The sequence below is a fragment of the Diabrotica virgifera genome, chromosome 7 (genome assembly GCF_917563875.1).
Source record: "Diabrotica virgifera virgifera chromosome 7, PGI_DIABVI_V3a".
Taxonomy (NCBI): domain Eukaryota; kingdom Metazoa; phylum Arthropoda; class Insecta; order Coleoptera; family Chrysomelidae; genus Diabrotica; species Diabrotica virgifera.
The window spans coordinates 137,288,059-137,311,491 of NC_065449.1; the positions used below are offsets into that span (position 1 = coordinate 137,288,059).

Sequence of the window (23,433 nt, forward strand, 5' to 3'; positions counted from 1 at the left end):
CGATAAATAAAATCAAAGAAGATGTTGTGTAATATATGTCCACCACCAACATCACTACATAACGTAACTTTTCTTCTCATTGAGTCTATAACATTGTTTAGGACTCACGGAGTATTATTTGATTCTTCAATATGATTCTCTATTTTTTTTTTCTAAGATGTTCAAAATCTACTACAGGGGTTTTAAGAATCGAATTTTTTTTTAATGTGGCCACAGAAAGAAATCGCATTTTAAATGACCCTATTGTCGAAAAAGTCCATAATAAAATTCAAATTTTGCAGCGTTGTATGAATTCGAGCTCCGTCTTGCTGAAAATATACTATTAATTCATCATCCATCAATTGATTTATAAATGAAGTTAAAATTTGTTGACGGTATCTTTCAGCATTTAGAATCCCTTCGAAAAATATGGGCCATGCAATACGTTGCTTGCTTAACAGCGCAAACTCACAAGTTTCTGTGGGTATAAAGGCAAAAAAATGCGGGTTCCTCATATTCTGAGAATTTGTGTAACCAGAAAATGAAACCAACATTCGTCAGTAAAAAAGGTTTTTCCTAATGCATCATCATCCAGATTTAGTTACGGCTCACACTCCCTCTAAGGGGAAAATTGACTCATCCCAGATACCTACGTTATCAAAAGGATTGAGCTCTGGTGGGACTCGTTCCATCTTATCGAGCCCTAGGTGACTTGGTATGCAGGTGTATCTCCCAAAAAACTTCATACACTTCTGGCCATCGCGAGTAATACAGCTTTCTGCATGATCTTATAAAGATGTTCATTTAGACCGAGCGTTTTTACATACATACATCATCATTATCATTGAGATTGTTCAGAAACCAATCAGAAGCCCTTGGGATAGTCGTTTAGGGTGATTTCATGACTGCATACTTGTAAACGATACACATGAAAATGTAAATATTGTTTAAGAATACGCTGTCAAATTCCATATGAAAGATCTACCTGTTGATGTAAATGCCTAATTGATGTATGTTGTTAATCTACAATAACTGTTCTGACCAGTTCGATGTTTTCTTTAGTTCGCAATTTAGGCCTGCGTGCCCCTAGCTTGTGAGTTACGCTGCCCGTTTCTCTATAAAAATAGTCCAGTCGGGTTAGACGTAGGGTAGACCGAGGAGAGTTGAAACAGTTTTTATAATTTTACCCATAACTTTTTAAATAAGTGATAACATAGAAATTGTAGTTTACTAAATGAAACCTTGTTGATTGGTCTAACAAATGGTCAGGACAAAACCTGCTATTTTTTGCCTTTCGCCAATAAAAACTCGATTTGAAGACAACTGGTGACTTTGTTTCAACTCTCCTCTTACCGAGGTAAATTGAAACAATAGTCTAGGAGAGTTGAAACGCTTATTACTTGGCAAGCAATCTGTTAATAATTAAAACACTGTTGTTGGAAGTAAATGTTATATTACAGTGGAACCTCGATAACTCGGATTAATCGGGACCGCGGCCGATCCGGGTTATCGAAAATCCGGGTTAGCCGGAGAATATGGTAAAAATTAATAAAATACGGTATACTTACAGATAAACTCCGTTAGAATTGAAATAACATGAAATATATATAAATATGCACAGTACCTACACATCTAAATTACTAAAAACACGCAAACACAAACCTAAGCAACGGAAGCGAACAATACAATACTGTATTCATACAGTCACAATCGGAACGATGTTTTGTTATTATGTATTAAGAACAGTGAAAACTAAGACCATTTATTAAAAAAGAATTTTTTAAATAGTCTTTCTTAAACAATGCTAACACAGTTTGAAATAAAAAATAAAGGAATACTACAGACAGGTGCCTGTTGTTTCTGCCGGCTTGTGCCATGAGTCATTTTTACTATCGTATAGTTCAAATTACACAAATACACATTATCTCTCAAATATTATATTACATACATACATTTTTATTGTTGAAATGTTTATCTGATAATTAACTATTTTGATGGGAAATAAGCCACAATTAAATTGAAAAAATAATTTTATTAATATTTCGACGCCCAGAACGGGTGTCATTGTCAAAATACAAAATATGTACTGAAAATCAAAATGTTTATCTGATGAAAATCGGTCCGGGTTATCGGGGGCCGACTTATCGGGGTTCCACTGTAGTTACAAATAATAGCCTAAACATAAAAAATAGTAAATTATTAAAACAAAAAGAATTTTAGTCCGATAAACAATTGTGGCACACATAAAACACCTCGCTTCCAGTGCATTCTAGGTGAGCCCATGCCTTACACTGTACACATTGGATCCATTGTTCATTTGGCCTACTTCGTGAAAAAGGCTCCACACAAACTACACAGAAGCAGTCTTCTTCATCATCACTGCTGCTATCTTCTTTCTTATTAGCTTTTCCTTTCTTTTTAATAGTTTTTTTCGTTGTTTTCATAGGTTTTACCAATTTTGTTGTTTTTTTCACAGGTTTTGTAAGTTTCTTATCCAGGTCTAAGGCAGGTCTTTTTAATTTCTTACACTTTCTTCTGGCTTCAATAGCTGCTAACTCGTCTTTCACTGGCGTGTCAGTTAATATGGCAGACTTTACCTTCCTTCTATTTTGTGTGCCTTTTCTAGGCTCTGCTTTCGGTAGAGGACGGACCGTTTCTGGAGAAAATACAGCAGTTGCAGTAGCTATTGGTGTTTTTGTTGATTCGTTTGAAGTTGAAGGGACATTCCAACGAGCAATATTCGAAGTTGTTGGCATTGAATCATCGTTTGGAGATGGAGTTGAAATAGCGCGAGGAACTGATGCCATCAAGTTAGGAGAATGCGATGATACTTCAGCTGCATTTGTATCAATGATCGAAGGACTTGGAGTTCGATGATCTTCTCTTTCAATTCCAGGTGGATCTACTTGGACAACAGGATTTTCTTGCACAATTGATGGCGGCAAAGCTCGATCAGTCACTTGACTGGGTAAAAATTCGTCATCTCCAAATATTTCCGTATTAAGCGGCCATAAACCAGTCGTCCGAAATCCCGCAGTCACATTTTTTATGGTGATTGCAATGTCAAAGGCAGTTTTGACAATCCCTGGAATATCATATATTGTCATTACTTTTCCCGGGTATGAGCGCATCCAGTTGTCACATGTTGTGTTGACTGCCTTTTTCACGGGGCCAAAAATAGCTCGATCCATGGGCTGGAGTTTGTGGGTACAATGGGGCGGGAATGTTAATAAAATAATTCCATTGTCTTTGCAGAAATTTATATTCTTGACTGCAGTGTGAGAGGCGTGGTTATCCAGTAACAAAAGAACCACATTATTTTTAGAAGGTCTGACTTGATTTTTAAAATGTTCCAGAAATAAATAAAAATCATCTTCTTGCATCCATCCAGATCCGTTAGCTGATCCAATGGATCCAAATGGCCCGTCACGAATGAAATGGTCATTAAAATGGGCATTACCAGCTAACGCTATGGTGACTAAAGTGCCTCTTTCTGCCGAGGTCATGGCACTGACCTGTTTTTGACCTCGTCTTGCAATAACTCGATCTGGTTTTTGTACCGTGGTTATTCCAGATTCGTCGACATTCCAGATGTCCTTTGCTTCCAGGTGGTATTTATCCAGTATAGAAGTATAATTTTTGAAAAATAATTTTACGTTGGTTTTATTGAAGCTGGTTGCACGAGCAATACTGGTCGCTTGTGGTATTCTCAAAGATAAAACAACGTGGCGTTTCATAAACAATTTGAGCCAAACTTCACCAGCCATTTCGTTTTGTATCCAGGAAGGAGGACATTTTTTGTTATATGCCACAGCGAGTTTATACGCAAGTTTTCTGGCTTCTTTTGTACTCAACCCAAAATTAGCATCAGAACACGTCAATAGGTATTCACACAGAGATTTTTCTTCATCATTTAAAAAAACTGTAGGCTTATGATATCCAACTGATGGTGCTTGGGTTGTTTCATTGCTTTCATAGGATTTTTTGTTTTTTATGTATCTATAAAGCGATGTGTAGTTCAAATCATAGCTTTTGGCAGCATCACGAAGAGACTTTTTGCGTATGATTACTTCTTCGGCGGCTAATTCGTATATTTCTTTGCTTGCCATACCCCGGTCAGTCTTCCGTTTGTATATGTTCGGCATCCTAAAACAAAAAATACATGACAACTAAGCGCCATGTACAACATAACAAACAAAAAAATATTTGGATAAAAAAGATCAAGGCAGGTTTTGTTTATATTTGATTCAGAGTTGGACCACCATCTCCATATAGCTATTTCAGCATCCTTATGCCTCATCGGTGAAGCTCAGAAGTTCAGAAGTCTCAACTCTCAAAAAATATTTATTTATTTTACTTATTTACTTATTGTATTTATTTATTTGGAAAACTTACAGCTCTAACGCAGACTGTATAGTTTGTAATCATGGTTACTTATCATTTTATTTATCAAAATTTTATCTAAATTAAATTAGCTAGTCTCGAATATGCTAATAAAATTGTTAAATCAAAACAACAACGCAAAAAAAATTCCAATGCCAAACAAATTGCAAACGAGGTAAGTTGAAACAAGCTGTTTCAACTCTCCTAAGGTACATAAATCGGCCGCCATTGCAGTTGATTTGGCATAACCCTGTGACACAACACATTCAAGCAAAATCTTTATTACCTCTTAAATCTTCAATGAATAAGCTTGCTCATAACGTAAAAAACTTAGGATAAAACAGTTGCTTAATCAGAATTTAGATAAAGACAAAATTATAACAAAAACTTACTTTTATAAATTTTTTCGCTCGAGATTTTCTAGCAGAGTAACCGTCGATTGTGGTGCTTGAACTAGTACTGGTACTGACTGCTTGGGTTGGGTGGTGACGGGAGAGGCAAATTAACAACGTTGCCAGTTCTCTAATATTTTTAGGATCCGAGAAATTATTGTTGTTTCAACTTACCTTTGTTTCAACTCTCCTCGGTCTCCCCTATAACAGGCCTAACCTTGCATGCCGAGCTGCCCCAAATTTTATTTTTCTAATCTTTCGGGAAGGTCAATAGTAGTATAAATTTAAAATCGCGACTGAATTCCGCCGTTGCGTTAGCCGTCATTTTGATTTTAAACGAGAACTGTTTTTGTTCAATATATCCGCAATTTTTAACTTTTCGACACAAAGTATGACAACTAAAATTGTTGAAAATGTGATTTTCTATAATTTCTTTTATTACAATTTTTTCGTGCGGTTAATATTTTCAGAGTTATGGAGCAAAATAGTGAGAAGTAGATCATAGTTATTGAATTATTCGTTTATTATTAGCTTTACGACAAAAATGTACCTATAGAAAAATAAAGAGAATTAAATTTAACACAATTGTGATCTCTTTTATTTTTTTTTTGCTAAAATCAATATTTAAGATAGTACGTTTGCGGTAAGGGCGCGAGCGTTTGAGCGGATTGATTTTATAGCAATTGTTTTTGTTCAATATCTACGCCATTTTCAACTTTTCGACAAAAATGGCCTGAACTAAAATTGTTCCAAATAATTATGATCTCCTACAATTTCTCTTTGACATTTTTTTTGTGCTGTTGACATTTTCCGAGTTAAGCGGGAAAATAGTAAGAAGGGGTGGGGTGAGCATAATTATTGAATTGAATCGTGTTTTCGAGCTGCCCCAAATTTTGTAATTCTAACCTTTAGGGAATGACAATAGTAGTATAAATTTAAAATCGCGACTGACTTCCACCGTTGCGTTACCCGCACATTGATTTTAAAGGAGAACCGTTGTTGCTTAACATCTCCGCCATTTTCAACTTTTCGACGTGAATGGTAGGAACTAAAATTGTTGGAAATGCAATTTCCTACAATTTTTCTTGCCCAATTTTTTTGCGATCAATATTTTCCGAGTTACGGGGGAAATAGTGGAAGCGGAGGGGAAGCATAATAATTGAATTGTCTCGTTTATTATTAACTTTACGACATAATTGTACATAAAATTAAATAAAGAGATTTATATTTTATACCATTTTTGAAAATCATGAAACCAATGATGATGTTTCAATGAAACACTAACCAAACTACATAAGACATAAATAATAAATCTGCTAAGTTCACTTAATTTTATTAACTAACGAGTTTATTGGTTGAATTTGTCTGTCGATATAAGATTCAAGTCAGCTAATATATATATTTTAATTTTGGACCCTATTGGGGGTAATTTCTCCATCCCCCCCGTTGATCCGTCACCGGTTCTCTCAAAAAATTGTAGTAAATCGCAATTGTAACAATTTCAGTCCTTACACTTTTTGTCGAAAAGTTGAAAATGGCGGAGATACTGAACAAAAACAGTGGCTATAAAACTAATTATTAGGTCTTACGCTCGCTCATTTACCGCATACGTACTACCTTAAATATAGATTTTAGCAAAAAAGAATGTGTGTGTACTTTGTACGCACGTAAGAAGTTATACTTCTATTATATGATTTCTTAAAAATAAATATACTTTAAACGGTTTGTTTTAATTTTTTTTAAACACCAAACTAATTTTGTGCTTACCGCTTTCAAAAAAATAAAAAAAGTATAGGATTGCACTGGATTCGAACTCAAGACCTCTCGATCTCTGGCCGAATGCTATACCAAATACGCTACGAGGACTGTGTCTGTATCGGTTCGAACGTACCTAATAACAATTCACGGTAACAAACAGACAAGATAAAATGTTTTAATAATACTCATCTTACTCCTGAGGAAGACAAATCCAAAGACACAAAAATTATAATAAATATATTTACTAAAAACAGTAATATATTCTTTTCACACCTTTTCTTGCACTGATATATTTATACATACATAACTAGAAAGATTTAGCAACTAAACGCCATACTGTCTGTGTGCGCTTGCGCGCAGTATTATGAAATTTTACTCTCAATCGCGCCTAAAGAAGTATAACTTCAAAAATGAAAGCGATCAAAATTGTATAAAATTTAATAGTTCTTTATTTTTGTATAGGTAAATTTTTGTTGTAAAACTAATAATAAACGAGATAATTCAATAATTAAGCTCTGTCACTATTTTCCTCCATAACTCGGAAAATATCGACCGCACGAAAAAAATTGTAATAAACGAAATTATAGAAAATCACATTTTTAGCAATGCCAGTTCTTACACTTTTTGTCGAAAATTTGTATTGGTGAGATATTGAGCGAAAACGGTTCTCGTTTAAAATCAATATGGCGACTAACGCAACGGCGTAATTCAGTCGCGATTTTAAATTTACACTACTATTGACCCCCCTAAAGATTAGAAAAATCAAATTTGGGGCAGCTCGGCATGCAAGGTCAAATGCTATCCCGATTGGGCTAAAACGTCTACAACGCGACGAATAGTTCTGCAAGAGACGTCATAATGAACCGCAACATTGGGAAATTCTTCAATAAAATCTTCAAAGGCATCTCGGTTGGAGTAAACCCATTTTCCGTTAATTCTTTCGCCATTTTTAAATAACATTTCGAGCATTGATCGCTTTTATTCATTCGTGAAAACCATTTTTAATGGTAATTTTGTTTACTAAACCTTGAAAAGTCAAAGTTGACGTAAACTGACAAGTATATCTGAACATAGTCAAAGTTGACGTAAATTGACAAGTATATCTGCGCTGACTACTGACATGCGCTCTGTCCTTGAGAGCCCACTGTGATGACAATAATTTTGGATAAGTGGATATTAAGGCCTAATCACAGTGTTTCCTTTTATGATTAAAATATCTACTCTATTTCATGGCAATAGACTACAATTTTCATTGAAAGTTGTTATACATTTCGATTTCGACATCCGAAATCGTTCTCAAAATACCATTATAAAAATAATCATAAAATATTTAAGTATTTGTCAATCGTCTTCCTTTTTTTAGAAACATCCACCAGGATTAAGTTACGATGAATTAACTACAATAAGAAACAATCTTCAACGTTCTAGTATTGAAGTCGATAATGAATTTATAAGGGAAGTTTGGAATGCTGTATATCGACGGCACTTCCTAAATGCATCTTTAACAAGAGCTTATGACTGTAGAAAAGCTTTCTATCTCTACCATCAACAAGCGAGTGATGTGGATTGTTCAGATGTTGTATTATTTCATAGGATACAACAGATGATGAAAGTGACATCGAATGCCTTAAGACAACAAATTACGAATAGAGAAGGTATAATTGTTGTGCATAATAATATTATCGAGAGAATAATTTAACCACTTAATGCATTTTCTGCATTTTAACAATTTCTGCAGTAATACCTTGTTTCCTTCCTTATTCTCTTTCCTTTTTAACACAAGAATAATCGTACGATGGCGCCATTTACTACTACTTAATGGAAAGTTTTGAGGAGACGTTCGTTGGCTTTTGTGTTTAGGTTGCATTCAGATAACCTTAGCGGATGAGAACAATTTAAAACTCAAAGGCTGACAAATCGTTCTCATGTAATACATACAATCAATAGAGCGCTGTTCTAGAAGAAGTAAATATTTAAATACTTCAGTAGTACCATTGATTAATAAGTACAGGAATATTTATAATCAATGGTAGTACGATGGGTAGAAAGCGATTTTAATAAATTGCTTCGTTCCGGTCATCATCATGTTGACAAATGGCAAAACATTATCTAAAATGTTTTTAACCCTTTCGCTGCGGAGCTACTGAGAGTATTTGTATCTCGTCACTGCGGCGCTAATAGACGTCTCCCGCAGTGAAGCAAATATTTTTGGCTTTTAGGTTACAGTTGACTTAATTGTTGGAATTCTATCATTTGTTTTACTTTATTATTTTATTTCAACTATTTATTGCCAATTCTGGAACTATTTTAATATATATATATATATATATATATATATATATATATATATATATATAATATATATATATATATATATATATATATATATATTTACATCCTACTATTCTTAAGGACTCAATCCATACCGCAACTGTACAGCCTCTCCTATTTAGAGGTGTATATAATATTTTAATTATCGAATATATTGAATCTAGTGACAAAACATTCTTAATGCCCAAATTTCTATTTTGATAAGATGAAAATTAATATATACTTGTCTTTTTGGTTCCGTTATCATTATAAACTCATTACGATTTCTTACTTTTGCAGCCTCATGAGTATAATTTTAAACAGTATTGTGGTGTTGCGGCCTCATATACACAACATTATAGACTCAAACAGTGTTGTCAATTCGCTCACTGCGTATTTAGATAATTTGGGGTTTCCCCTTTGTGATTTCAACGAAGTTATTTCCTATTTCGCGATTGTTTAAGTAACGGGATACATGAAATCGGAACATATGGTTTTAAAATCGACAAAAGTATAATAATTTAATAGTCTGTATTTTTAAACAAACGCTTATAACTTTACTGGTAAAATATTTTAATGACTTCTAAAAATAATCTGAACACGATAATTTGTATTGAAAGAAATATAATAATTTTGGTTGGGTCAATGTAATACTTTTTTAATATTTCACGTTGTTCATTCGTTTAATTTCTCAACGATAATACATAAATATATAGAATCTAACTTTATATTAGATAATTAGGTAATATAGAATATAATTAGATTCGTAGTTAATATACACCTAGAAAGCAAATTTCTTGAATTTTTATTAAATTTATTTTTTATACAGGGTGTTCCAAAAAGATTGGTCATAAATTATACTACAGATTCTGGGGTCAAAAATAGGTTGATTGAAATTCACTTACCTATATAAATAAAGCACACAAAAAAAGTTACAGCCCTTTGAAGTTACAAAATGAAAATAATTTTTTTTTCATATATCGAAAACTCTTAGAGATTTTTCATTGAAAATGGACATGTGGCATTCTTATGGCAGCAGCATCTTAAATAAAAAATATAGTAAAATTTGTGTACCCCATAAAAATTTTATGGGGGGTTTGTTCCCCTAAACCCCCCAAACTTTTGTGTACGTTCCAATTATTAGTGTGGCACCATTAGTTAAACACACTGTTTTTAAAAAATTTTTGCCTCTTAAGACTTTTTTGATAATCCAGTGTTTATCGAGATATTTTGAATATTTATCGAATCCACCACATCTTTGTATATGTCTAAGTACGATTATAGAGACCTGTTAATAATCTGAAAATTTGTTAATAACCTATTTATAATTTACATTTTTAGGTATATTTTAAAAAAAGAAGCCACATCTCGATAAAAGGTGACTTATCAAAAAAATACTAAGGGCAAAAAAGTTTTAAAAACACTGTGTTTAACTAATGGTACCACAATAATAGTTTATTTGGAACGTACACAAACATTTGGGGGGTTTAAAGGTACAAAACTCCCATAAAATATTTATGTAAATACATTAAAAAGAAGCCGCATCTCGATAAAAACTCGCTTATCAAAAAAATACTAAGAGGCAAAAAACGTTTTAAAAACGTTGTGTTTAACTAATAATGAATTAATTGGAACGTACACAAAAGTTTGGGGGGCCGTTTAAGGGATCAAAACCCCCATAAAATTTTTATGGGGTGGACAAATCTCACTATAATTTTGTTTTAAGATGATCCTGCCATAAGAATGATACATGTCCACTTTCAATAAAAAATCTTTAATAGTTTTCGATATATTGAAAAAAATCGATTTTCATTTTGTAACTTCAAAGGGCTGTAACTTTTTATGAGCACATTTGTACTAAGGTAAGTTAGGTTTAATCGAACTATTTTTGACTCCAGAATGTGTGGTATAATTTATGACCAATCTTTTCGGGACAACCTGTATATAGGTCAGTAAAATGAAATACGGCGATGAATTAACGTGAAATACGGCGATAAAATTTCACAAAAATTTGGATATAGGTTCCTCTTATAAGTACTCAACTTTACTTCTGAACTTGTGCCATTGGTTGCTTTTACTTGGGAGTTGAAATCTTGTAGGCGAAAAACGTACGTTCAAAAAATGTACGGAAATGGATAAATTAGCTAATTTTAAGCAACTCTTGTGCTATAGAATTTTTGCTCTAAGTTAATACTTTTCAGTTATTTGTGAGTGAAAATGTTAATTTTTCAACGAAAAAAACCACGATTTTAGACGGTTTTTCGTAAATAACTCAACAACTAAATAATTTGAAAAAAAATAATATTAGCAAATATATAGCTTATAAAAAATAGAAAGCGGTACATTCATGAAGTCTGTAGACTCAAATTACAAATCGAGTATTTCAACGTGAAATTACCAAAAAATGAAGCACTTTTTGGGAAAATATGCAGAAAACTCAAAACTTTTATTTACTTTTCTAAATTTTTCCTTTCTTATGACTAACACTTTTTAATATAATTTTTAAAAAAAGCATTTTTTTTCAACATTTCGAAGTTTTTTTTTATTTTATCAGTAACCACTTTCTTTTCAAAAATAAGCACTTTGAACCGGTGGGTGAAACTTAAAGATCATACATGTTTCGACGAGTAGTCAAATCTAAGTATTCAAACTTAAATAACGGGAAAACGATGCAATGTATAAAATATACCTGCTAAATATTTGTCAAAGTACTTCGCAATACCTATCAAATGAGCTTAAGAATAAGTTAATAGCGTCAAAATTAAGCAAGTTATTATGAAAATAAGAGAACCCCTTGGAATTCACAAAAAAATTCCATTTCCACAAAAATTAAAATTTATAATAATCCTTACAAGAACTTCTTTATATTAGCATAAGTAATGATTTCAATAATTTTGACCGGTTTAGAATGCATATTTTTGAAAAAAAGATATAATTTAAAAAAATCATAATTTTTCAAATTATTGTAATTTTCATATTCTTTTGATAATAACTCCAAAAATAATCAAAATACGTAAAAAATTATATAGAACCAAATTTTAGTTTTTTCTGTCAAATATTTTACTATTTCTATAGGGTAAAAAATAGCCGAGATAGAAACGTTTAAATCTTGAATTAACCTTTTATTTTTAAAAAAGTAAGAGGTATAAAAGATTAAGTTTTACGTGGTGAAATAGCCCTTCAAACTAACTTTCAAACGGTTTTTAGGTGAACATGATATCGTAAAAGTGGACGGAGGTATTAAAAAAAACATAACATTTTTTGGAAACATTTTTAAAAGATAAATTTTGAAAAAATTTTGGAGCATAAATTTTAATGCCATCAACATGTTCGGGGCTCATTTGATAGATATTTTTAAGTACTTTGACAAATGTTTAATAAGTTTATGTTATAAAATGCATCATTTTTCCGTTATTTCAGCTTGAACACTTAGATTTTTTACTCGCCGAAAAAAATATACATTCAATCACCTATAACTCACTTTTAGTTAACACTAAAAGGTTTTTCTAGTAAGGAGTTTATTCCGTTTTTTATTTGCTTCAATATTGGTAATAATAACTTTTTTGTAAAATCTTATAGTTTTTGAGCTATTGATGAAAAATCGGTTAAAAACATGTATTTTTCTCAAGAAAAATTAAAATCTATGATCTTTAATAACTCAAAAAGTTTACATTTATTTTAATAACTTTATATAACAAATGTTGCTTAGAATTTGTTCCTCTATCGAATTATGGGGTTATTTTGAATAAAATAATTTTCACCCCCGAGAAGGGGTGACATCCACCCCAGGGTAAAAGCGCAAGTTGGCACCATGTCACCTTTGTTCCTTGAGATATCCTCTAACTACTCACAAATTTTCATACAAATCGATGGAGGTTCAACGAAATCGGAGGTAATAGCTCATATCCACCTTCAGTGACTCCACTAAAAGGGAACAACTTTATTTTGAGCGTCGCGTCACTTGCTTAATTTTGGTGCTAAAAATGTTATAAAAATCAAAAACAAAGCTTTTATTAAACACTTTTAAAAAATTTTGATGAGTTTTCCCTGAAAAGTCCTTAATTTTTTGGTTATTTAACGTTGACATGTTCAATTTGGAATTTGACGACTAAGAACCTACTTTTCATAACTCTGCTTCTACGGGGTTTACAGACTTAATTCATATTCTATTTTTTCATGTTTTTATAAGCTACATTTTTGCTAAGAATATTTTTTTGGATAAAATACTTACTTTTTGAGTTATTTGTGAAAAACCGTCTATAAATTTGTGTTTTTTTTTTTGTTGAAACATGGACAGTTTCACTCGCAAATAACTCAAAAAGTATTATCTTAAACGTGAAAAGATCCAATAAAACAAAAGTTGCTTAGAATTAGTCAGTTTATCCATTTTTGAGAAGGGGTGGCTTTCACCCTTCAAGTAAAAGCAACCCTGGGCTCACGTCCAAAACTGAAGTAAAGGGGAAAAGGAACCTAAATCCATATTTTCAAGCAAATCCGTCATTTACCTAATAGGCAAAATGCCTGTTTTTCTTCGGCTGTGCCTCCTACTCAAATGAAATATTATCATCTCGTCTCTTTCGTTGTAGATATGTGCTTCTTTTTGAAATGCTATTTATCCCGTATTATTCTAACTATTCTGTCTTCTTACATTTTACTGGTAAGCCTATTCCATTCTCTTCTTCTTTTTTGCACTCATTCTTTGATGTTGTTTATTCTGCATATGTGTCTAATCTCAGTACTCATTTATCTGTCCAATAGTGTTTTTGCGATTATTCTTCTTACTATTCAAAACAAGTAATTGGAATTCGTAAATCCTAGGTTTTTATCCAAAGTGACCGAAAGTAGAACCGGAAGTCGATATTTGAACTATTCGTGTAACTTTGCGTCCGTCGATTGATATACGATTTCACTAATTTTGAGTAATTTTTACTAAACTTTCGGTCATAACTGTTTAACCTGAACTGACTTCCAAACCTGAACTAAAAATTCATGCTCGACTTTTCAATAAGCTTCGATTGCTATGTCACAATGTACTATTTCTGCAACTATAATATGGCACTTTCCGGTTAGAATTATTTAATCGGAAATGATGTAAGAATCAAAAATATACATTGGTTTTCATCTTGCTAAGGCACGCCGAATAATATATCGCTTATACTATTTAGGTGACTTTAAAATGGTACTTCCGCTTGCAACTCTAAATCCGAAAGTCGGGCGTCAAATTTCTCATCTTTAATACCACCCTTGGGTTACAAGCTTTCATTCGATATCTCATTTGTCATTCTATCGGTATTAATAACGGAAGAGTTATATTCGCGGACAGACAGTCACGAAACCGGAAATATATATTTGTTCTCGTCTTACTAAGGCGCGTCGAATAATATATCGCTTGTACTATTCTGACGATGTTAAAGCAGTATTTTCGGTTTCATTTCTAAAACCAGAAATCCTTGGTCAAATTTCTACCCCCTTTAGTACCTTCCTTGGTTATAAACTTTCTTTTGACACCTCATTTGTCATTCTACCTAGTATAATGACGAAGAAGTTGTGTTTACGGACGGACAAACATGCATGAAACCGGAAGTATATATTAGTTTTCGTCTTGCTAAGGCCTGTCAACTAATATTTCGCTTGTACTATTTCCTCGATTTTAAAACAATATTTCCGGTTTCAACTGTAAAACCGGAAGTCGGAAATCAAATTTCTAATATACCTCTAATAAAATTTTTGGGTTAGAAATTTCCATTCGACACCTCATTTGTCACTATTTATTTTAATAACGGAGGAGTTATATTCGCCGACAGACAGACTGACGGACGGACAGGCATGAAACCGGAAGTATATATTAATTTGTTCTCATCTTGCTAAGGTGCGTCGAATAATATATCGCATGGACTATTTCGGTGACTTTATAACAGTACTTCCGGTTGTAACTATAAAACCGGAAGTGCAAGGGCAAATTTACCACATTTAATACTATCCACACAGAGGCGATTAGGCCTTACATGGGCATCATTTTGCAAAGTAAGCCATATTCTAAAAAGCTCAATTCCTAGGTGTATTAAGCGAAAGGTTTATAACCAATGTGTTTTGCCAGTACAAACTTATGAAGCAGAGACTTTAGCACTGACGCAAAAATCAGCAAATAACATCAGAGTCACACAACGAGCCATGGAACGTGCAATGCTGAACGTGAGCCTTCGAGATTACATAACAAACCAACAAATCAGGCAAAGATCAGGAGTTCAAGACGTCATCGAAAACGATACGACGCTTAAGTGGAACTGGGCAGGGCACTTAGCTAGAACACAAGATGGACGATGGACACAACGAATCATGGAATGGAGGCACAGAAACTATAAAAGAAGCCGAGGACGACCACCGACTAGATGGACCGACGACATTGCAGGAAACTGGCTACAAGAGGCCCAGTGTAGAGAATACTGTAAAGAACTGAGGGAGGCCTACGTCCAGCAGTGGACGCGATTGGCTGATTGATTGATTAATACCATCCTTAGGTTATAAGCTTTCATTCAACATTGCATTTAGCCTCATTTATTATCCTTCTATCTGGTCTAATGACGGGAAGAAGTTGTGTTTATAGACAGACAGACAGACATGCATAAATTCAACGTTTTCACATTTTTTTGGAATGGGCGAAAACAATATTTATTTTTATTTATGTAACAGCGATAGTTATATTCTGAATTACAAACATATATACATACCTACCTTAATACATGTGTTAATGAAAATTTAAAGAATTGTGGAAAATTTCTGTGAAACAAAATATCCTCGCGTATGACTATTAATAAAATAAAATATACCTAATGCAATTCAATACATTTTCTAACACATAAAAATGAACAATACCAGTAAATCACCTGTAAGCAAGACGATTGTAAAATATGCGGGATAGAATGATTCAATAGTCGAGCAACAGTGTTGCCAGCTAAGTCGAGGCCATAATGTCGTATGATAGTTTAACACATGAAGGATATACACATTGAATATACACATAAAAGCGACCTCCAACGGCAAATGGCTGAACTATAAGCGACGTTACGGACTCATTTTGTTTTAAGATTTACAGGAATTCTAAGACACCAACAAGATTTGTAACATTTTTGTTTGGTAGGTAGAGGTCTCTAGTTTCTCATTCAACAAAACTTTGGTAGAAAATGACAACCAGTTAAAAGAAATACATGAAAAAAATTACGGACTCCGTATATTGAGGCCGTAAATCGCTCGAGTCCGTTGTGTATGGTCAAAACCTTAATACCGAGTCCGCAATGTTAAGAGGATATATATATATATATATATATATATATATATATATATATATATATATATATATATATATTTATATATATATATATATATATATATATATATATATATATTTTGGATCTTTGATTCTATTCAAAAAAATTTTTCCCAACCCGAAATGGTGGATGTGTGAACTGTTCGTAAGGGGATTTTTCCACATTCTCTATTTCATCTGTTTTATATATATATATATATATATATATATATATATATATATATATATATATAACAAGGTTGAAATATTGGGGTAGCAGCAATCTCAAAGAAAACTCTTTATAATAATTCCAAGCTTTCGATAATGTTTATTATCATCTTCAGGAAACTACAAATATAAATATACAGTATTTAACAATTAGTCTAACTAAAATCAATAAAAATTGTTATCTTTGTGCCATCAAAAATCCAAAACACCATAGTTTTCTCTCACTAAACTAGGTGTCTAGGATCCCCAGAAACACAAAAATAACAAAATATTGCTCTGAGAAATGCAGAGCTAATACTCTCACTATAAACACCGCATATCACAGAACAACCTTACTAAAAAATTATTTATATGTTTTGGTACTTACATTATTTGAGGATGTAGAGCCTAGTTGTTAAATACTGACATAACAATGAAATTTTGTCTTGGTAAATAGTAAATAATATAAATTAAAGTAAAAACTATTTAAAAACTTATAAAAATCTGAGTATAAAGTGATAAAAGCTAAAATATTTTTTAAAAAATTATGTATGTCTAATTGGCATTTTACAAAATGTCTAACAAAATGTTATGGATGTTTATTCATTTTTCTTTGAATTCATACGGAAACGTCACATTCACTGAACCAATTATAATTTTGTTATAAATTTCTAATAATTTTGAAATAGGAAAAGAGCGAAATGATAATATAAAAGTTTTAATAAATGCAAAATTGTTTCATAGTCCTTGTCATTTATTATTATGTAGTATACTGAAAAAATCTACAAATTATGTATCAAATTAAAGAAGAATCTGAATTATTAAATTTAAATTGGTTATTTTTGTCTAAAGTGAGCAAATAAGAATAAATTTCACTGAGATGTCTTACATCTGATTGTTTGTTTATCGAATTTTCTTCTTGAAAGATAAAAGCCATTTCCAAAAAAAGTCTTTTTTTATATGAGTTCTCAGAAGCTAGTACTTTAGTATGTTGATAATCCATTACATGACCCTCTTTGGAAACATGTTCTGCTAAAGCACAACGTTCAGGATGTAGTCTAGAATCACTTTTATGTGAAATTATTCGAGATGATAAAGTTCTCGAGGTGATACCTATATAGCTCATATTACAACTACGACATGGTATATTATAAACTACATTTGAACAAGACAATGCAGGAGTTTTATCTTTCAGTCTAGTAAAAATTGAGTTAATAGATAATGTGATACTATTAGCTATTTTTATGCCACTAATTTGATTAAAGATTCTGCTTAGCTTTGGTGTGATGTTCTTAATGTAAGGGAGTGAAAAATATTTAAAGTTAATGGGTTCCTGGTTTTCTGCAACATTAGTAAGATTATTTAAATTTTGGTTGTTAATACTATTATTATTTGTGTATGAGATGTCAGATGTATTAAAAAGTAATTTCTTTATAAGGGTTTTTGGATAGGAATTGTCAATGAATATATTATATAATATTCTTAGATTTGTATTATGAAATGAGTTGTCTGATATTTTTAAAACCCTTGATTTCATTTGTTTTATTAAATTAACTTTTTGAGAAAATTTATGGTAAGACCAGTAATTCATATACCTGCCTGAGCTTATTGGTTTTTGGTACCAGTCAATCATTAAGGTGTTTGTAGTAGTATTACGAATAAATTTAGTATCTAAGAAAGGTAGAGTACCATTTTCATCTTCTCTTTCTAAGGTAAATTGAATGTAAGGATCATAACTGTTGAAGATGAACAAGATTTCATCCAAGGCATTGGAAGGTAGGCTAAGTATTATGTCATCAACATATTTCTTAATAAAACAAAGGTCAAAAGGTAGTACTGGTATTACTACGTCCAACAAATCGTCCATCACATAACATGCAATAATAGGTGAAATTGTCGCTCCCATAGGAGTACCAAATTTTTGAGAATAATATTGATTATTAAAAGAAAAATATGTGTTATTAAATAAAAAGCTAATTAAATTTAAGAAAGTGTCTTTCTCAATGTTACAGAAATTACGAATAGAAGACCATTTTTTATTAATAGCTCTTAGAGCTGCATCTAAGTAAACATTACTAAAAAGGGAAACAACATCCAAGCTTGCAATAACATAATTAGGTGGAAGTTTAAAGTTGTTGAATTTGTTAGCAATTTCAAAAGAATCTTTTATGTAGTAATCATTATTAGTGTCATAAGCTTTAGTCAATATATCAGTTAAAAAAGAAGCCAAAAACTGTGTAGGAGCATTAATACAAGCTACTATAGGACGTACTGATAGTGTAGGTTTATGTATTTTAGGAAGAGCATAAAATTTTGGTGAAATACCACTATAACACATAAGTTTCTTTTTTGTATTAGGATCTATTTGGTTTGTATCTACTAGTGATTTTATTAATTTATTACATTTTTGTTGAATAGAAGAAGTAGGGTCCTTTGATAACATAGAATAGGCTTCTCTATTATTTAGTATATTTGAAGATAATTCTAAATATTGTTCTTTATACAAAATTACTGTTATATTACCTTTATCAGATTTTGTAACAACAATATTAGGATTATTTTTCAGAAAATATTTAGTTTTAACTAGTAGTTTATGGTAAAAGACAGATGCGCTACTTTGGTACCTCCCATAATTGTGAATTTGATTAGTAATTACGTTTGTAGATTTAGCTATCAGTACATTCCTTACAAGTGTATCAGATATAGACGAGGTGATGTTGTCGATACAAGATAACATTTTTTTAATAGGAATGTGTATTCCTAGTATAGGTTCAATACTAAATTTGGGGCCAAGAGCCAAAAAACGAAAAATATCATCTGGTATCACAACCTCTGTTAGATTTTTTATCCAGTTTGGTTTAATATTTAACAAAGTATCAACATTATCTTTATATAGCTTATCAAATTTTTTTAAATTATTATTTTTAATTATGTGAAATTTACGGTTATATACTCGTTGTTGTTTTGATTGGAAATTTAAAAAAATTAATTCTGATGTTAAGTTAATAATGTCTATTTTAAATTTTGTTAAATCTGATTCTAATTTATTAATAAGTTTATGGTTAGATTTAATTTCAATATTCAGAACCTTAGATCCCATTTTATTACATAATCTTATAGATTCCTCAGTGTAGGTATTTCGTCTATGGATCAGTGAGAGGATCGGTTTCGTACTATGTCTAATATTTAATTAGACATAGTACGAAACCGATCCTCTCACAAAATACCTACACTGAGGAATCTATAAGATTATGTAATAAAATGGGATCTAAGGTTCTGAATATTGAAATTAAATCTAACCATAAACTTATTAATAAATTAGAATCAGATTTAACAAAATTTAAAATAGACATTATTAACTTAACATCAGAATTAATTTTTTTAAATTTCCAATCAAAACAACAACGAGTATATAACCGTAAATTTCACATAATTAAAAATAATAATTTAAAAAAATTTGATAAGCTATATAAAGATAATGTTGATACTTTGTTAAATATTAAACCAAACTGGATAAAAAATCTAACAGAGGTTGTGATACCAGATGATATTTTTCGTTTTTTGGCTCTTGGCCCCAAATTTAGTATTGAACCTATACTAGGAATACACATTCCTATTAAAAAAATGTTATCTTGTATCGACAACATCACCTCGTCTATATCTGATACACTTGTAAGGAATGTACTGATAGCTAAATCTACAAACGTAATTACTAATCAAATTCACAATTATGGGAGGTACCAAAGTAGCGCATCTGTCTTTTACCATAAACTACTAGTTAAAACTAAATATTTTCTGAAAAATAATCCTAATATTGTTGTTACAAAATCTGATAAAGGTAATATAACAGTAATTTTGTATAAAGAACAATATTTAGAATTATCTTCAAATATACTAAATAATAGAGAAGCCTATTCTATGTTATCAAAGGACCCTACTTCTTCTATTCAACAAAAATGTAATAAATTAATAAAATCACTAGTAGATACAAACCAAATAGATCCTAATACAAAAAAGAAACTTATGTGTTATAGTGGTATTTCACCAAAATTTTATGCTCTTCCTAAAATACATAAACCTACACTATCAGTACGTCCTATAGTAGCTTGTATTAATGCTCCTACACAGTTTTTGGCTTCTTTTTTAACTGATATATTGACTAAAGCTTATGACACTAATAATGATTACTACATAAAAGATTCTTTTGAAATTGCTAACAAATTCAACAACTTTAAACTTCCACCTAATTATGTTATTGCAAGCTTGGATGTTGTTTCCCTTTTTAGTAATGTTTACTTAGATGCAGCTCTAAGAGCTATTAATAAAAAAATGGTCTTCTATTCGTAATTTCTGTAACATTGAGAAAGACACTTTCTTAAATTTAATTAGCTTTTTATTTAATAACACATATTTTTCTTTTAATAATCAATATTATTCTCAAAAATTTGGTACTCCTATGGGAGCGACAATTTCACCTATTATTGCATGTTATGTGATGGACGATTTGTTGGACGTAGTAATACCAGTACTACCTTTTGACCTTTGTTTTATTAAGAAATATGTTGATGACATAATACTTAGCCTACCTTCCAATGCCTTGGATGAAATCTTGTTCATCTTCAACAGTTATGATCCTTACATTCAATTTACCTTAGAAAGAGAAGATGAAAATGGTACTCTACCTTTCTTAGATACTAAATTTATTCGTAATACTACTACAAACACCTTAATGATTGACTGGTACCAAAAACCAATAAGCTCAGGCAGGTATATGAATTACTGGTCTTACCATAAATTTTCTCAAAAAGTTAATTTAATAAAACAAATGAAATCAAGGGTTTTAAAAATATCAGACAACTCATTTCATAATACAAATCTAAGAATATTATATAATATATTCATTGACAATTCCTATCCAAAAACCCTTATAAAGAAATTACTTTTTAATACATCTGACATCTCATACACAAATAATAATAGTATTAACAACCAAAATTTAAATAATCTTACTAATGTTGCAGAAAACCAGGAACCCATTAACTTTAAATATTTTTCACTCCCTTACATTAAGAACATCACACCAAAGCTAAGCAGAATCTTTAATCAAATTAGTGGCATAAAAATAGCTAATAGTATCACATTATCTATTAACTCAATTTTTACTAGACTGAAAGATAAAACTCCTGCATTGTCTTGTTCAAATGTAGTTTATAATATACCATGTCGTAGTTGTAATATGAGCTATATAGGTATCACCTCGAGAACTTTATCATCTCGAATAATTTCACATAAAAGTGATTCTAGACTACATCCTGAACGTTGTGCTTTAGCAGAACATGTTTCCAAAGAGGGTCATGTAATGGATTATCAACATACTAAAGTACTAGCTTCTGAGAACTCATATAAAAAAAGACTTTTTTTGGAAATGGCTTTTATCTTTCAAGAAGAAAATTCGATAAACAAACAATCAGATGTAAGACATCTCAGTGAAATTTATTCTTATTTGCTCACTTTAGACAAAAATAACCAATTTAAATTTAATAATTCAGATTCTTCTTTAATTTGATACATAATTTGTAGATTTTTTCAGTATACTACATAATAATAAATGACAAGGACTATGAAACAATTTTGCATTTATTAAAACTTTTATATTATCATTTCGCTCTTTTCCTATTTCAAAATTATTAGAAATTTATAACAAAATTATAATTGGTTCAGTGAATGTGACGTTTCCGTATGAATTCAAAGAAAAATGAATAAACATCCATAACATTTTGTTAGACATTTTGTAAAATGCCAATTAGACATACATAATTTTTTAAAAAATATTTTAGCTTTTATCACTTTATACTCAGATTTTTATAAGTTTTTAAATAGTTTTTACTTTAATTTATATTATTTACTATTTACCAAGACAAAATTTCATTGTTATGTCAGTATTTAACAACTAGGCTCTACATCCTCAAATAATGTAAGTACCAAAACATATAAATAATTTTTTAGTAAGGTTGTTCTGTGATATGCGGTGTTTATAGTGAGAGTATTAGCTCTGCATTTCTCAGAGCAATATTTTGTTATTTTTGTGTTTCTGGGGATCCTAGACACCTAGTTTAGTGAGAGAAAAAACTATGGTGTTTTGGATTTTTGATGGCACAAAGATAACAATTTTTATTGATTTTAGTTAGACTAATTGTTAAATACTGTATATTTATATTTGTAGTTTCCTGAAGATGAGAATAAACATTATCGAAAGCTTGGAATTATTATAAAGAGTTTTCTTTGAGATTGCTGCTACCCCAATATTTCAACCTTGTTTCCTAACTGTTCAGCAAAGATTATATACCTGTTATATATATATATATATATATATATATATATATATATATATATATATATATATATATATATATTTATCCGGCCCACGTTTTCAGTCCCGCTATATTATTCAGGCTACCTAAGACCCACTTAATCCAAATGATTTAGGTGTGTATATAAACAGGAAATAAGCAGTTCGAAAATATAACTTCTTAAGCATGCTTAGAGGGGAAAACATTTCTTTTTACATAAAAAGTTGCATACCGAATAACAGTTTTTAAACCTAATTCATTTTACCACCTTCTCGAGCCCATATATACTACTTGATAATATCCCACCATCGTAACCAGACCCAGCGGTGTTGCCAGACAATCGGGATTCGTGGCGTTGGTCGAAAATGTTATACCATATACCAATCCCTAAGTGGTCACAATTATTGGATTTTTAGAAGTTAATAAATTTGTCTCCATAAAGTATCATGACCTTGGGATTCATTATTTACTATATTTAAATTATACAAAGTAGTCCAGTCGGGTTAGACGAATAAAAGGCCTATAACCTTGCATGTCGAGCTGCCCCAAATTTCGTTTTTCTAATCTTTAGGAATGGTTAATAATAGTGTAAATTTAAAATCTCGACTGAATTCCGCCGTTGAGTAGCCGCCATCTTGATTTTAAACGAGGACCGTTTTTGCTCAATATCTCCGCCATTTTCAACTTCTCAACAAAAAGTGTAAGAACTGAAATGGTTGAAAATTCGATTTTCTATAAATTCTTTTATTAT

The 23,433-nt window shown here is 31.2% G+C and overlaps 1 protein-coding gene across 3 annotated transcripts in view; it reads left to right on the forward strand.

Moving 5' to 3' along the window:
- The window catches only part of LOC114337779 (dynamin-like 120 kDa protein, mitochondrial), a 231,158-nt gene that overhangs the window by 194,013 nt on the left and 13,712 nt on the right, over window positions 1-23,433 (forward strand). For all 3 annotated transcript variants that reach the window (XM_050656057.1, XM_050656058.1, XM_050656059.1), the window contains one exon: window positions 7,876-8,167. In XM_050656057.1, coding sequence (XP_050512014.1) covers window positions 7,876-8,167 — 292 coding nt within the window. The remainder of the gene's footprint in view (window positions 1-7,875; window positions 8,168-23,433) is intronic.